Below are 15749 nucleotides of genomic sequence, written 5' to 3' on the forward strand. Positions count from 1 at the left end.
GTGTCTCCCTCTCTCTGACCCTCCCCTGTTCATGCTCTGTCTCTCCCTGTCTCAAAAATAAATAAACGTTAAAAAAAAAAAAAGATTTACTTTAAAAAACTTTTTTAAATGTTTTTATTTTATTTTTGAGAGAGAGAGAGACAGAGTGTGAGTGGGGGAGGGGTAGAGGGAGAGGGAGACACAGAATCCGAAATAGGCTCCAGGCTTTGAGCTGTCAGTGCAGAGCCTGACGTGGGGCCTGATCTCGTATATGGTTTTTATGATCTTGAGGTATGATCCTTCTATCCCTACTTTCTTGAGGGTTTTCATCAAGAAAGGATGCTGTATTTTGTCAAATGCTTTCCCTGCATCTATTGAGAGGACGACGTGGTTCTTGTCCTTTCTTTTATTGATGTGATGTATCACATTGATTCACTTGTGGATATTGAACCAGCCCTGCATCCCAGGTATAAATCCCACTTAATCGTGGTGAATAATTCTTTTAATGTATTATTGGATCCGGCTGGCTAGTATCTTGTTGAGAATTTTTGCATCCATGTTCATCAGGGATCTTGGTCTGTCGTTCTCCTTTTTAGTGGGGTCTTTGGTTTTGGAATCAAGAATCAGTGTCTTTAATACTATCCCATCTTTCTATCCAGAAACATGCTGGAGGTCTACAATTTTACATATATTTTACTATGATTCCTTTAAAAATATTATGACTTTTAATATACAGGATTGTATCACTATGTGGTGTACCTGAAATGAATATAACGTTGTATGTCAACTAGACTTGGATAATAAAATCTTTTTTCAAAAGTATTACGACTTTTCTCAAACTTCTTATTTTGATTGATTGTAGATATTTTATCCACAGTTACTTAGTCCTGCAATCGTAGATGGGATCTGTTATTCCATTCTATCTTTTTATTTTATTTTACAAACTTTTCCAATTTCTGGGAACGGTCCTGATTTTCCTTCTTCTATCTTACTCTTTGAGTGGCAGTTATTTCCTGGAATTCCTTAAAACTGTGTCACTTTCATGAAGGGATCTTCCTGCTTTACTTTTCTTGAGGCTTTTCTCCTGGTAAAAACACAATGAGACCAACAAACAAGCACAAAAGTGAGAAGACCTCAAGTCAGTGTACAGGTCCCGCATTCTCCAGAGCAAGCTGATTCTTGACCCACCAGTTTTGATAAAATCCGTGACCCCTGCCCCAAGGGTTTGAGTAAATTTTCTGAAGACCAAGTTTCCGGGGCAGGATCTGGGAGGGCAGCTTTGGTAGTTTTGATTCTCACTTTTGGACGACAGGGGATCCGGACGCCAAAAGGATTTGGAAAAGGCAAGGGCAGTATGCAAAGTTTTAAAATCCTCTCCAATTCTTGATCACTTAAAAATACTTAGGTTTACTACTTTCCTTCTTTTCTTAACAGGTTCATTCCTAGTGGACCCAGATGGTCTGAATGTCACAGACCACATAACAGGACTTCTCTGAGATGTATTGTCATGTGTGGGAGGGGCTCAGGTCCTCTCCCTGATCTCGTTCAGATTTCTTCAGTGGCCAGGACAGTCCTCAGGCCTACAGGAACCGGCAGCCCCGGGGAGCTGACTGCACTCCCCGGGCTGGGGGCTGCCAGGGTCTGAGGGATGAGAGTCTGGTGTTTGGATGTGTGCATGCTGGTGAAATGCCTTCAGGCGTGTGTATGTCACACGAGGTCACCTAATGTTGGCCCCTGCAACCACTAAACCTACTGATCTAGGGAGCCATGGGGGAGTCTGAGGTTAGTGGCAGGAATGATGAGGCTATAGCTAAACCAGAGGCACTGGCCACATGGAACAGTCCAGGTCTAAATCTTTCCCTGGGAGGGGCAGCTGGCTGGCTCAGTCAGTATGAGCAGGCAACTCTCGATCTTGGGGTCATGAGTTCAAGTCCCACATTGGGCATTTGGCTTACTTAAAAAAGAAATGTTCATAAATCTTTCCCTGGGGACAGTGACCCTGAATGATGGCTTGCCTTCCTCACTACAGACCTAGAGCACACAGCTCCCCTCAGGGACAGCCAGGGGGTTTACTCACTCCTTTTCCACATCCTGGATGGAGTCAGGCAGAGGTTGATTCCTGGTTTCAGGAAGGAGTGAGACAATAAGACCAGCGAGGATGGAGAAGATTCCATACGTGATCCAGGGCAGGTGGGGGGAATACACAGTTAGGATCATCAAGAGGGGAGACAGCGCTGCCCCAATATAAGCAGCAATCCCCAGGATTCCTGTAACAGTTGCCCTTGGGGTGCAAACAATACAAAAATAATTTGGTATAAATCCACACATGTAATTGGCGATTTATTATTTTGCTTTGATTATGGGAGATACCACAACAGTGCTTAGATACATGAAGGTTGACAATATACTCTTACATTTCAAATATGCTCTGTCATTTGCTGGCAACTTTTTTCAAGTGCCGTTAGGACAGATTTTCATTATTTAAAAACTACTCTTATCCGTAGTTCAGTGGCTTTCGTGGTTCAATAGATTAGGTGAGGGGATACGTTAGAAAACTCAACACGGTGCCTTGCCAAAACAGATTTTAATAATTTCCGGCTGCAATTTTCGTTACTGCCAATGCTATTATAACTGATGCTTTGGATAATGACTCAGTTTTCTTCCTGCTATAAATGTTCACTAGCTGGGAATGGTCTGTGTTGCCCCTACGGGACCTTCCATGAGATTTGTACCTGATTATGGTAGGGATTAGTTCGTTTCCATGGGTAGAAGAACTCACAATAGCTGCCGCAGAAACACTGACTCCCAGGGATGACAAAGAAAGACGCAGGGTCTGCATTTCTGGAGAGGAAGACCAGTGAGACTCGGGAAGAAAATTAGAGCCAAAGGAACCACCATCCACCAAATGATAAGTGAAAAAGACACAATTAGAATATTCGCATGTGTTAGACGCATCGCAGGGAAAGCGCACAGGGCAGAGAATGGCTAGTGACCAGTAGCCGAGAAATGTGACCGATCTGTATGTTACAACTTCAACAGAGATGAAAAAACCTGAGTTATTTTCATTACCTCTCTCTTACATGGCAGAGATTTGCCAAAGATGGAGAGGGGAACGTGAGCTTGCTTTCATTAATTCTGTCCAATGTCTCCCTCTGCCTTGCATGTACAAAGTAGGACTGTGATATGAATAATTACTGAAGGATGTGAAACTTATCCACATCCTTGAGAAGTTTAAGCCCTGGGTACACAATATTGACATAGGGCTAGTACTGCAGTAGAATAATAAAGGAACAGGAGTTTCGGGGCACCTGGGTGGCTCGGTCGGTTAAGCGTCTGACTTCGGCTCAGGTCATGATCTCATGGTTCGTGGGTTCGCGCCCCGTGTCAAGCTCTGTACAGACAGCTCAAGAGCCTGGAACCTCCTTTGGATTCTGTGTCTCCCTCTCCCGCTGCCCTCCCCCTCTCACTCACTCTCTTTCTGTCTCTCTCTCAAAAACAAATAAACATTAAAAAAAAAATAAGAAGAACAGGAGTTTTATGGTATGGATAAGCTGGAGTGGAACTCGATCTAGAGTGCTATGTGTTAAAATCTTTTTTAATGTGTATTTATTTGTGAGAGTGAGAGACAGAGCATAAGCAGGGGAGGGGAAGAGAGAGAGGGTGACACAGAATCCGAAGCAGGCACCAGGCTCTGAGCTGTCAGCACAGAGCCCGACGTGGGGCTCAAACTCACCAACCGTGAGATCGTGACCTGAGCCGAAGTCGGACAGTTAACCGACTGAGCCACCCAGGCATCCTGATCTAGAGTAATATTTGAAGATTTAAGAATAAAGATCCGTATTAGGGAAAAAATAGTTGGACTTTGGAGACCTCTGGAATAAAATTTCAGGGTTCAGTTTTGTATTCGATAATTTTAAAAAATTTCATGAAACCGTTATATAACATTGGAGTAAGCTGTGTAGTCCAGCAGCAAACATGTATCATTGCTGACATCCAGGATCAGGGCACAGCTGTCCATCTGGGATCCTGTAAAGTGCACAACTTTGCTGGGGGTTGAAGCGTGGGACCACCTGGGTTCCCCCATTCATTACATATGATCATTTCATTTAGCGAAATTGATTCTAAGAGAGGCTTTAACTCCTTAACTGCTTATTCCTATGGTATACTTCTCCACCTGAAGACAAGGTACTTTGATTTCCTTGAAGTCAAAAAGTTCCCAACACCCGGATGGCAGTGATGGTGACCTCATACAAGACTAGACATCAGGGAGTAAATTGTCATTGAAGCTGTAGTAACCAGAAAGCAACCAGGCAGAGGAAGTGATGGTAAATTGTGTCCTCATATGGGACACAATTATATATAATGGACACAATACCATCATTTAGAATTATAAGCGTGATTGGTCATAGCCAAAGGGCAAGTGGTCCACTGCTCTCCTAGGGAAACTTTTAGGAAGAAATGGTACCAATTACCAGATACTTCTCACATGTGATGAGGATAGCCATGTGTCTGAGCCAACGTGTACTGACCTTTGACTCTTTCCCAGCCACCACGTTAATGGTAGAATTGTCCTAAATCCTCAGATTGGTTTTAGGGGATCATTAGAAACATCTCCCTTTCCTTGTGTGAGCACAGTCCCTGGGTCCCTGAGCTATTTCCTTTCTTCAACCTGTGCTCTTTTCTCACCTTTGGGCAGAAATGTGGTGATCAGAATGGAGATTCCAAGGAAGAAAAAGAAAATCATCTGGCATATTCGACGGCCTATATGATTCAGTGCCAAAACCGCAATATAACTGGATGGGATGTTGACTAGGCCAAAGAGAACCTGGGACAGGAAAACATTGCTTCCAATGTGCTGGATGTGGAGAATCAGGCCATAAAAAGACATGTAGACTGAAAATCTGTGGAACCAAAGAAAAAGATAGACGTCATGAAGTTTAGACCTTATTCTACAAATGACAATCGTAAATATTGTCAGACAGGCAGCCAGTGGTTGGTGGTAAAAAGGCATGGTCTGTTTTATAGAATATTCTACATGGTAATGATTTAAAAACTGTCATAAAATACTGCATGATGATGGAGGTCATAATTGTTACCCCTTTTTGGTGGGTGAGAGTACAGTTATTAAGAATACATAATGAGGCTTTCTAGGGTTTTAGATTTCTTTTTCTACATCCTCATTTGGGCGATTGTTGCGTGTACGCATATGTAAATATTCATCGAACAGTATACGTTTGTGCACTTTCCTGTTTATAGTTTTAGCTCAATTAAAGTGGGAAAGAACAAGTGAAGAAACATCCAGCCAAAGTCTTTACTGTGATTGAAGTTCACAGCCTCGGTTTCCAGCTGATGAGCCTTGCAGGTGATGTAATAAATAAAACTCATTGTACAATTAATTCTGGGTCAGTCTTTCCTTAACTAAAAGATGCAATTATCTTTTTTTTTTAATGTTTATTTATTTGAGAGAGAGAGAGAGAGAGAGTAGGGGGAAGGGCAGAGAGAGAGGGAGGGAGAATCCCAAGCAGGCTCCACGTTGTCATTGCAGAGCCCGACATGGGGCTCGATCCCACTACTGTGAGATCATGACCCCCAGCCGAAACCAAGAATCAGAGGCTTAACCAACTGGGCCACGCAGGTGCCCCTAAAAATGCAGTTATCTTTATAGCATCCCCATGTTTTATCTCAAAATCTGTCCCCGCAACGGGCTGTACCCTCGGACAGGAATAGATTCACGTCTCCACCATTTGAATATTCTTCAGGCACAACGTGAAACCCACCTCACGAAGGACATCAAACAGATCCTCCTGCGCAGTGTAGGCGTGCGGAATATGTCACGCAGAGAAATTTTTTTCTGTGCTGCCTCTAGCTCCTCTTGCATGCTGGACCTCAAAACCTTTAAGAACGATGGCAACAAGAAACTGTTCAGTTGTCACAAAATGTAGGCGCCAGGAGGCCCCTCACGGAGGATAAGCTAGGCCACTTGCTATTATATTTAGTAGGAGATAGAGACACCAAAGATGTCCTTGCATGTGAAAGGTGAATCAAGGCGTGAAAGGAGCTTTAGGATAATTATGTGGCAACAAGGACTTTTAAAAAAAATTTTTGTTTTAAGCGTTTGTTTATTTTTGAGACACAAGAGAGACAGAGCACGAGGAGGGGGAGGGGCAGAGAGAGAGGGAGACACAGAATCAGAAGCAGGCTCCAGGCGCTGAGCCGTCAGCACAGAGCCCGACGCGGGGCTCGAACTCACGGACCGCGAGACCGTGACCTGAGCTGAAGTCAGTTGCCTAACCGAGGGAGCCACCCAGGCGCCCCACAACAAGGGCTTTTTAAACACTAGATCTGAGTGGGCTGCAGAGCATGAAAATGGATGAGTATGTTAGATATTCAGACCAGAAAGGGAATCAAATGCAAGTCACTTGGATTAAGGTCCAAAGCTCCATTTATGCTAAATGGGCACAAAAGACTTGGGAGCTGAGCTGGATTCCCGGCTGTCCTTGCAGAGAAACTGTTTATCTCAGGAACAATGACATTTCCTGAGAATCTTTATTCTGGTTCTTCAAGTCTTTTTGAGTGGCCCCTGGGTGGCTCAGTCTGTTGAGTTCCAACCTCAGCTCAGGTCACGATCTCATGGTTTGTGGGTTCGAACCCCACGTCAGGCTCTGTGCTGACAGCTCAGAGCCTGGAGCCTGCTTCGGATTCTGTGTCTCCTCTCTTTGACCCTCCCCCACTCACACTCTGTCTTTGTCTCTCAAAAATCAATAAACATTGAAAAAAAATTTTTTTAAGTCTTTTTGAGGGAAATCCTGGAATATTGTGTCTCCATGAATGAGATGCCTAGAATTAAACTTGAGGATGAAACCAGGGTGGGGTCTTGGTGTAGAATAATTTATACCTGAGCTGGTGATAATTTGGAGTTATTTAATGGTCCTGCAACATGCTGGGTATATACCGTGCCCAAGGTGATTAAATATTTCTAAACCCCAATGTCCCTGTCATCAGGAAAATGAAGGAGGAGGAGGAGGAAGAGAACGAGAAGAATGAGAAGCATAAGAAGAACAAGAAGAAATAGGTGAAGAAAGATAATAGCACCCTTTTCATGAGGATTTTCTTTTCTTTAAAAAAATTTTTTTAAATGTTTATTTATTTTTGAGACAGAGACAGAGTGTGAGCAGGGGAGGGGCACAGAGGGAGAGGGAGACACAGAATCCGGAACAGGCTCCAGGCTCTGCGCTGTCAGCACAGAGCCCAACACGGGGCTCAAACCCACAAACCGTGAGATCCTGACCTGAGCTGAAGTCAGACGCTCAACCGACTGAGCCACCCAGGCGCCCCTCGCGAGGATTTTCTAGCCATATGTGAGGTTGCAAACATACATATGCAATTCTACCCAACACACCTCGGATACTTAATTGTTTCTGAAATATTCAGATACTATCAACTTAATTCTCGTCTCACTTTACACATGAAACAATACTGGGGCACCTGGGTGGCTCCGTCGGTTGAGTGACCGAACCTTGATTTTGGCTCAGGTCATGATCTCATGGGTTCGTGAGTTCAAGCCTGGCATCAGGCTTTGCACTGAGAGCCCGGAACCTGCTTGGGATTCTCTCTCTCTCTCTGCCCCTTCCCCGTTTGCTCATTCTCTCTCTCTCTCTCTCAAAATAAACTTTAAAAAAATGAAGCAATACCATGAAGTCCACTGGAAGAATTCCATGAAGAAGGGACTTGGGAGAAATACCCACCCCCCTCCCCATCAAATGAAGACCAACCAGATCAAGAATGTCTTCGAGTTGCAGAGCTCGCTCAAGCAGCAAAATGCTGGACTTACCCTCTTGGAAGAGAAGAGTCATGATAGCATCTCCTTCCTGCATCTAACACTCAGAAACCCAGGACCACCGGCCACTATCACAGGGGCGTTCTAGGAATGGGCTCCAAGGACACCTTAAACTTGGGCCAGATGAGGCCTGTTGTACCTGTAAGGCTGGCCTCAAATCACAGCCGATATCGGAGTAAAAGTCTGGGAGACACTGACGTTACTTCACCAAGGCCATTCATTTTTAGTGAGAAAGCAGAGATGTTTCCAGAAGAATTGAGGGAGGCAATGCGAGGTCATTTGTGGGCACTAAAGGAGCTACTCCTACCTGGTAAAAAATTCTTATTCAAGGAAGAGGAAGCCTCTATTCAAACGGAGAGCCCGCTGGATCTTTGGTTTTTAAACGCATCTGTTTCTCTGATTTTCCTTTGCTAGTAAATAAAAAAAACTGTGCCAATCATAACACCACGCTGGGGTGGAAAGCATGCAGTAGCCTCCTGTCTGAAGTCTTGCCCATTGGTGTCCTGGAATCAGGGGGTACAAATTCACAAAAGCCCCTTGTTAAATTTTTAGATAGTTTGTGAAGCAGTTGCCATGATGCTCGTGGCTTTGACTGACAATGGTGGTGGTGTTCATACTATAGAAGTTGACAATCACGGCAAATTTGAGATCTATGGATTTTTTATTCCTCCTATAATGTTAGGTGCTAAACATTTACCAGCACACCACTGGCTCGGCCCCTCTGCAGTCGTCTGGACTCCTCTAAATTGCAAAATTTTTTTATAATATTTATTTATTTTTGAGAGAGAGGGAGGGAGGGGCAGAGAGTGAGGGAGACACAGAATCCGAAGCAGGCTCCAGGCTCCGAGCAGTCAGCACAGAGCCTGATGCAGGGCTTTGAACTCACAGACTGCGAGAGATCATGACCTGAGCCGAAGTGGGCTGCTTAACCGACTGAGCCACCCAGGTGCCCCTATCCCTGCCTGGTTTAAACCTGGCTAGTTCTTCCTTAACCTGTAAGACCCATTTCAAATGTAACTACCTTCGAGTAGCATTAAGTTCCGACACATCTGTGATCCAGGTTATGTCTCCCTCTTCGGTATTCGCATACTACCCTTCCTTTATTTCAAAGAGGCTTTATCAAGCCCATAACCTTACCTATCTATTCATGAACCTAGCAGTGGACCCACCTGCAGATTCTGGCAAATGGTCCACACATCCACGGACCCAGACAGCAGGCTCGCTGATGAACCCTGCTCACTAGTCTCCCCAGAATCCCACCCATGGTGACTGGTGGAGGGTTTATGTTTCCTGCCAAAGCCAGACTGTAAAGACTGGAGGAGGTGACTCCTTCTTCAAATGCACAAACACGAATTAGGGGGGGAAAAAACAAAATAAAAATATCGATAAGAGAGTTGATTCTTTTAAAAAAAGATGAACAAAATTGACACACTTTTAGCTAGACTGACCATAAAAAAAGAGAGAAGACTCAAACAAATAAAATCAGAAATGAAAGAGGAGACATCACAACTGATGCCACAGAAATTAAAAAAAGATCATAAGGGACTATAATAAAAAATTACATGCCAAAAAGTGGATGACCTAGAAGAAATGGATAAATTCCTGGAAGTATACAAGCTACCAAAATGGAATCAAGAAGAATAGAAAACCTGAAGAAGCGAATAACTAATAAGGAGATTGAAACACTAATAAAAAGTATCCTAGAAATAAAAGCCTAACACCAGACAGCTTCACAGGCGAATTCTAACAAACATGTAAATTATTAACACCGATCCCTCTCAAACTTTTCCAAAAATAGAATAAGAGGAAACACTAACAAATTTGTTTCATGAGGGCAGTATGACTCTGATACCAAAGTCAGACAAAGACACCAGAAGAAAAGAAAACTACAGGCCAATATCCCTGATGAACAAAGGTAAAAAAAATTATCAGCAACATATTAGTAAACCAACTTCAACAGCACACTGCATACCATGAAGCTGTGGAATTTATTCCTGGGACGCAAGGATAATTCAACATAAGCAAATTTTAAAAATGTGATACACCACATTAGCAGAATGAAGGTTAAAAATCACATGATCGTTTCGGGGCGCCATGGTGGCTCGGTTAGTTAAGCATCTGAATTCAGCTCAGGTCATGATATTATAAATCGTGGGTTTGGGCTCTGCATCGGTCTCTCTGCTGTCAGCACAGAGACTGCTTCAGATCCTCTCTCTCTCTCTCAAAAATAAATAAACATTAAAAAAAATCATACGATCACCCCAATAGATGTAAAAAAGCATTTGACAAAATTCAACACACATCCACGATAAAAAAAAAAAAAAAAAAAAAACAACTCTCAAGAAACAAGGTATTGAAGGAACTTACCTTAAAGGCCATCCATGAGAAGCCCACAGCTCATATTATACTCAATGGTGAAAAACTGAAAGCTTTTCCTAGACAAGAATGCCGCTTTAAATCAACATAGGGTTGGGAGGTCCTAGCCAGAGCAATTAGGTAAGAAAAAGAAACATGAGGCGCCCAAATCAGAAGGGAAGAAGTAATTATCTCCACTGGTGGATGACATCGTCTTATATGTAGAAAACCCTAAAGACACCTCCAAAATACTGTTAGAACTAATAAATGAATTCAGTAAAGTTTCAAGATACAAAGTCAAAACATAAAAACCAGTTGCATTTCTATACACCAGCAACAAACTATCTGAAAATGAAATTAAGAAAACATCTGTTTACAATAGCTTCAAAAATAATAAAGTCCTGGGGTGCCTGGGTGGCTCACTAGGTTAAGTGTTCAATTTCAGCTCAGGTCATGATCTCATGACTCGTGAGTTCAAGCCTCGCGTCCGGTTCTGTGCTGACAGCTCAGAGTCTGGAGTTTGCTTTGGATTCTGTGTCTCCCTCTCTCTCTGTCCCTCCCCCACTCGTGCACTCTCTCTCTCTCTCTCTCTCTCAAAAATAAATAAAACATTAAAAAAAACAAAGTCCTTAGGAATAAACTTAGCCAGGGAACAAAAGACTTGTATACTGAAAATCATAAGCACTGAAGAAAGAAATTAAAGCAGACATAGGAAAAAAGGGAATACATCCCATGTTCATGGATTGAAAAAGTTCATATTATTAAAACACCCAGGGGTGCTTGGCTGGGTCAGTCAGGTAAGCATCTGACTCTTGGTTATGGCTCAGGTCATGATCTCGCAGTTTCATGAGTTCAAGCCCTGTGTTGGGCTCTGTGCTGGCAGTATGGCACCTGCCTATGATTCTCTGTCTCCCTGTCTCTCTGTCCGTCTCCCATTCACACTGTTTCTCTCTCAAAATAAATAAGTAAACTGAAAAAAAAAAACACCCATCGTACCCAAAGTAACCTACAGATTTAATACAATCCCTATCAAAATCTTAATGGCATTCCTTACAGAAATAGAGAAAACAATCCTGAATTGATGGAAAGGCTTCCAAATAGGTAGGATATGGGAATCTACAAAGTGCTAGGGAGCAGGAAGTCCAGGAAGAGTCTTGTAGTAAGAATGGCCAGGTCTGGGTGCTTGCCCCTTGGATGTCAACTTTCACCAACGTTCACATTCTTGGACCATCAATTGGCCTTGCCCTTAAGACACGCTTGCAAAAAAAAAAAAAAAAAAAATTCTTGCCCCATGCCTAGAAAAAAAACATGGCACCTGACTGACGGTTTCACCAGACGGTGTCCAACGGGAAAGAGATGATTCCCTAAAAGAAAACCAGGTTGTAATTTGGAAGTACAAATGGATACTGTGCAGCTCAAAATCAACAACGGCCACTGGAGGCTGTCAGCACCAGACCACAAAAAGCTTAGTGGGCCATATTTAAGGACATGACTTTAATCCTAAATGCAAGAGGGAGTCTGTAGAGGCCGTTAAGCAGGAGCGAGGTGGTTAACAGGATCAGGCTTACATTTCTGAAGGATCCTCTGGCTTCTTTCTAAACAATGGATGAGAATGGGGCAACAATGGAGGTGGGAGAGAAGCTAGCCAGAGGGAAGAAGGATTTGGAGTGCAGTAGTAAAAATGGAGTTGAGAAATGGTTGGACAGATTCAGAACATATTAGAGAATATACATATTTTTTTGTCTATGTGTTAGTGTTATTCTTTCTACAATCTTAATGTTTTTTTAAATTTTGATTTCTATTTCCCTCACAAATGATTCACATATGTGAATGTTGTAAATTGCATCAAATCCTTTGCATGATGAAATGTCAAATTTTAAAAAAAATTTTAATGTTTGTGTATGTATGTATGTATGTATTTGTTTGTTTGTTTATCTTTGAGAGAGAGAGTGGGAGGCAGAGAGAGAGAGAGGGACAGAGGATCCGAAGCAGCCTCTGCACTGACAGCAGAGAGTCTGACGTGGGGCGTGAACCCACCAGCCGCAAGATCATGACCCCAGCTGAAGTCGGTTGCTTAACCGACCGAGCCACCCAGGTAGCCCTCAAATAAATGTTTTTAAAAGAAGAAGGAGGAGGGGAGGGGGAGAAGGAAGAAAACAATCCTGAGTTCCAGTCCAAGGTGGCAACATAGGAAGACCCTGAACTCACTTTCCTCCACAGGGCACACTAATCTATACCTATTTTTAGAGAAATTGATCCTGAAGAAGAACTGAGGGTTGACTGAACAGCTTCTGCACAACAAATGACAGGAAGACCACACGGAGAATGGCAAGACAGATGGAGACACGGTAGCTAAGGGAACCCCCATCTCGGTCACACTGCAAACTGGAGCGAGGAGGGACAGTGCTGAAGGACTATGAACAGACTTGTCTGCCCTAGGGCTCAGGGGGAAAAAAAAGGCCAAAGTTGAAAAGAGCACCTAAAATAAAGTATAAAAGATTAAGATTATGTTTATTAAAAATAAAAGATTAAGCCCTAGTTGCTGTTAGAACACTCTCCAGGTCAGAGGTGCTGGTGAACGCCAGGGTTTACATTTCCCCTCCACCTTGACAGCATAGATGGGAGCAGGGTCCAGGCGCCTAAGCCAGCCTACTGCCTCAGTGAGCCCTGGGCCCCTAGCCCATACCAGCTCCAGTGATCCCACCAAGGTGGCCCCAGTGTGCTGCACACCAGGACACCCCTGGCCAATGCTCACTACAGCTCTGGCTGTCTCTCCTACATGACCCAGGTGTAAAGCACCTTGGAACACTCCAGGCCTGCACCACTTTGGCTCCAGATGACTTTCAAGGGTGCTTCCTGTGCGGAGTACCCTTGGACCCTCCCCGGACTGCACCCACCTCAGCTCCAACCACCTGCTGCGGTGTCCCCTGTACAGAGTTCCCCAGCATACCCTAGCTTGCACTCACTTCAATTTCAGCTGTCCTTCCAAGGACCAAGGTGGGACCACCCTGGCCCATGCCCACTTCAGCTCCAGGCATCCCACCAGGACAGCCCTAGCACGGAGTGCCCCAGGATCCCCAGCCACAGCTCCAGCCAGCCATCCAGCAAAAGGCACGAGGTACACAGAGTCTACCCAGGGGCTGACCACACACAAGATGATTCTTTCAAGTTTCAGAGAAATGGCTGTTCCAGCTAATTAATAAAAACAAACACAAAAAGTCAAGCAAAGTTAGAAGACAGGGAAACATGCTCCAAATGAAAGGCCAAGACAAAACCTCAGACAAAGAACTAAAGGAAAGGACATAAGCAATCTATCTGATGAGTTCAAAGTAATGGTCATAAGAACGCTCATCAGACTGAAAAGAAGAGCGGATGAACTCACTAAGAACTTCAACGAGGAGACAGAAAATATAAGAAAGAACCAATCAGAGAAAAAAAAATACAATAACTGAAATGGAAAAAGACACTAGAGGGAATCAACAGCAGTATAGAGGATGCAGAAGAACATATCAGTGATCTGGAAGACAGGGTAATGGAAAACACTCAAGCTGAAGAGCAAAAATAAAAAAGCATTTTAAAAGATGAGGATAGGTTATGGGAGCTCTTAGATAACATCAAGGGAACAAACATTCACATTATAGAGATCCTAGAAGAAGAGAGAAAGAGAAAGGGGTAGAAAACTTATTTGGAGAAACAATAGATGAAAAATTGCCTATCCCGGGCAGAGAAAAACACACCTAAATTTAGGAAGCACAGAGAGCCCCCAAAAAAGATGAACCCAAGGAGTTCCACTTCACAACACATGACAATTAAAATGCCAAAGATTAAAGATAAAGAGAGAATTTTAAAAAAGCAGCAAGAGAGAAGCCACTAGTTAGAGGCCAGGGAAACTCCATAAGACTATCAGCTGATTTTTCAGCAGCAACTTTGCATGCCAGAAGGGAGTGACATATTCAAAGTGCTGAGAGGGAAAAAAAAACAAAAAACAAAAAACCCTACAACCAAGCATACTTTACCCCGCAAGATTATCATTCACAATTGAAGGAGAGATCAAGAGTTTCCCAGACAAACAAAAGTTTAAAAAGTTCATCACCGCTAAACTGGCCCTATGAGAAATGCTAACGAGACTTCTTTAAGTGGCAAAGAAAAGACCATAATTAGAAGTGAGAAAATTCTAAAAGGAAAACATTTTCATAAATAAAAGCAAATTTACAGGAGAGGTAGTAGAGCAATCACTTAGAAAGCTGGTATGAAGGTTAAAAGACAAAACTAGTAAAATCAATTACATGTAAAGAATTAGTTTCGGGAACTCACAAAATAAGGATGTAAAATATGACAATATATACATAAAATGTGGAGAAGGGGATAAAGAGGAAGTTCTTTTAGACTGTGTTCAAACTTAAGTAATCATCAACTTAATATAGACTACTGTATACTTGAGATGCTATATATGAACCTCATGAAAATAAAGATAAGAAAACCTATAATAGACAAAAAATAAAGGGAAAGAAAGCCAAGAACAACATTAAAGAGAGTCATCAATTGCAAGGAAAGAGGGCAAAAGAAGAAGAAAGGAACAAAGAAGGGCTACAAAAACAACCAGAAAACAATTAACAAAATGGCGATAAGTACGTATATATCAATAATTACTTTAAATGTAAATGGTCTAAATGCTCCAATCAAAAGACACAGGGTGGCAGAATGGATTAAAAAAAAAAAAAAAAAGCCAGACCCATCCATATGCTGCTGACAAGAGACTCACTTCAGACCTAAAGATGCGGACACACTGAAAGTGAAGGGATGGGGAAAAAAATATTCCATGCAAATGGAAGCAAAAACAAAATTGGGGGTAACAATACTTATATCAGATAAACTAGACTTTAAAACAAAGACAGTAACAAGAGACAAAGAGGGGCATTGCCTAATGATAAAGGGAACAATCCAATAAGAGGATACAACACCTTTGGTGGGAATGTAAATTGGTACGGCCACTGCCAAAATCAGCATGGAGGTTCCTCAAAAATTAAAAATAGAAATACCATATGATCCAGTAATTCTACTACTGAGTATTTACTCAAAGAAAACAAAAACACTAATTCAAAAAGGCGTATGCACCCCTATATTTCTTACAACACTATTTACGATAGCCAAGATATGGAAACAACACAAATGCCCATTGGTAGATGAATGGATAAAGATGTGGTATGTGTATAATATATATGTATGTATACATAATGTATGTATATGTATATACATACATATACATACATTATGTATACATACACATATATGCACATACAGCCATAAAAAAGAATGAGATCTTACCATTTGTGGCAACATCAATGGACCTAGAGGATATTACGCTAAGTGAAATAAATCAGACAAAGACAAATACCACAAGTTTTCACTTATCTGTGGGATCAACAAAACAAAACAAACTAAAAAAAACAGAAACAGATTAGTAAATATAGAGAACAGACTGATGGCTGCCAGAGGGGTGGGAGGTGAGCAAAGTGGATGACGAGGAGTGGGAGGTACAGGTTTCCAGTTGTGGAATGAATAAGTCATGTGGTAGAAA

The 15749-nt window shown here is 42.4% G+C and overlaps 1 protein-coding gene across 4 annotated transcripts in view; it reads right to left on the reverse strand.

The window, feature by feature from the left end:
* Positions 1-248: 248 nt before the first annotated feature.
* LOC109246620 (organic anion transporter 7-like) overlaps positions 249-15749 on the reverse strand; it is a 34343-nt gene continuing 18842 nt past the window's right edge. For 2 of the 4 annotated variants that reach the window (XM_019414739.2, XM_019414738.2), the window contains 5 exons: positions 5757-5872; positions 4666-4880; positions 2712-2820; positions 2057-2260; positions 249-1063 (listed from right to left, as the gene is read on the reverse strand). In XM_019414739.2, the coding sequence (XP_019270284.2) occupies positions 1003-1063; positions 2057-2260; positions 2712-2820; positions 4666-4880; positions 5757-5872 (705 nt within the window). In that variant the 3' untranslated portion in view covers positions 249-1002. Of the gene's footprint in view, positions 1064-2056; positions 2261-2711; positions 2821-4665; positions 4881-5756; positions 5873-15749 lie in introns of those variants that run through there. The other 2 variants (XM_019414740.2, XM_019414741.2) reach the window with 2 other exon arrangements.

Source organism: Panthera pardus, unplaced genomic scaffold, assembly GCF_024362965.1.
Source record: "Panthera pardus isolate Hobbes unplaced genomic scaffold, ASM2436296v1 HiC_scaffold_12, whole genome shotgun sequence".
NCBI classification, from domain to species: domain Eukaryota; kingdom Metazoa; phylum Chordata; class Mammalia; order Carnivora; family Felidae; genus Panthera; species Panthera pardus.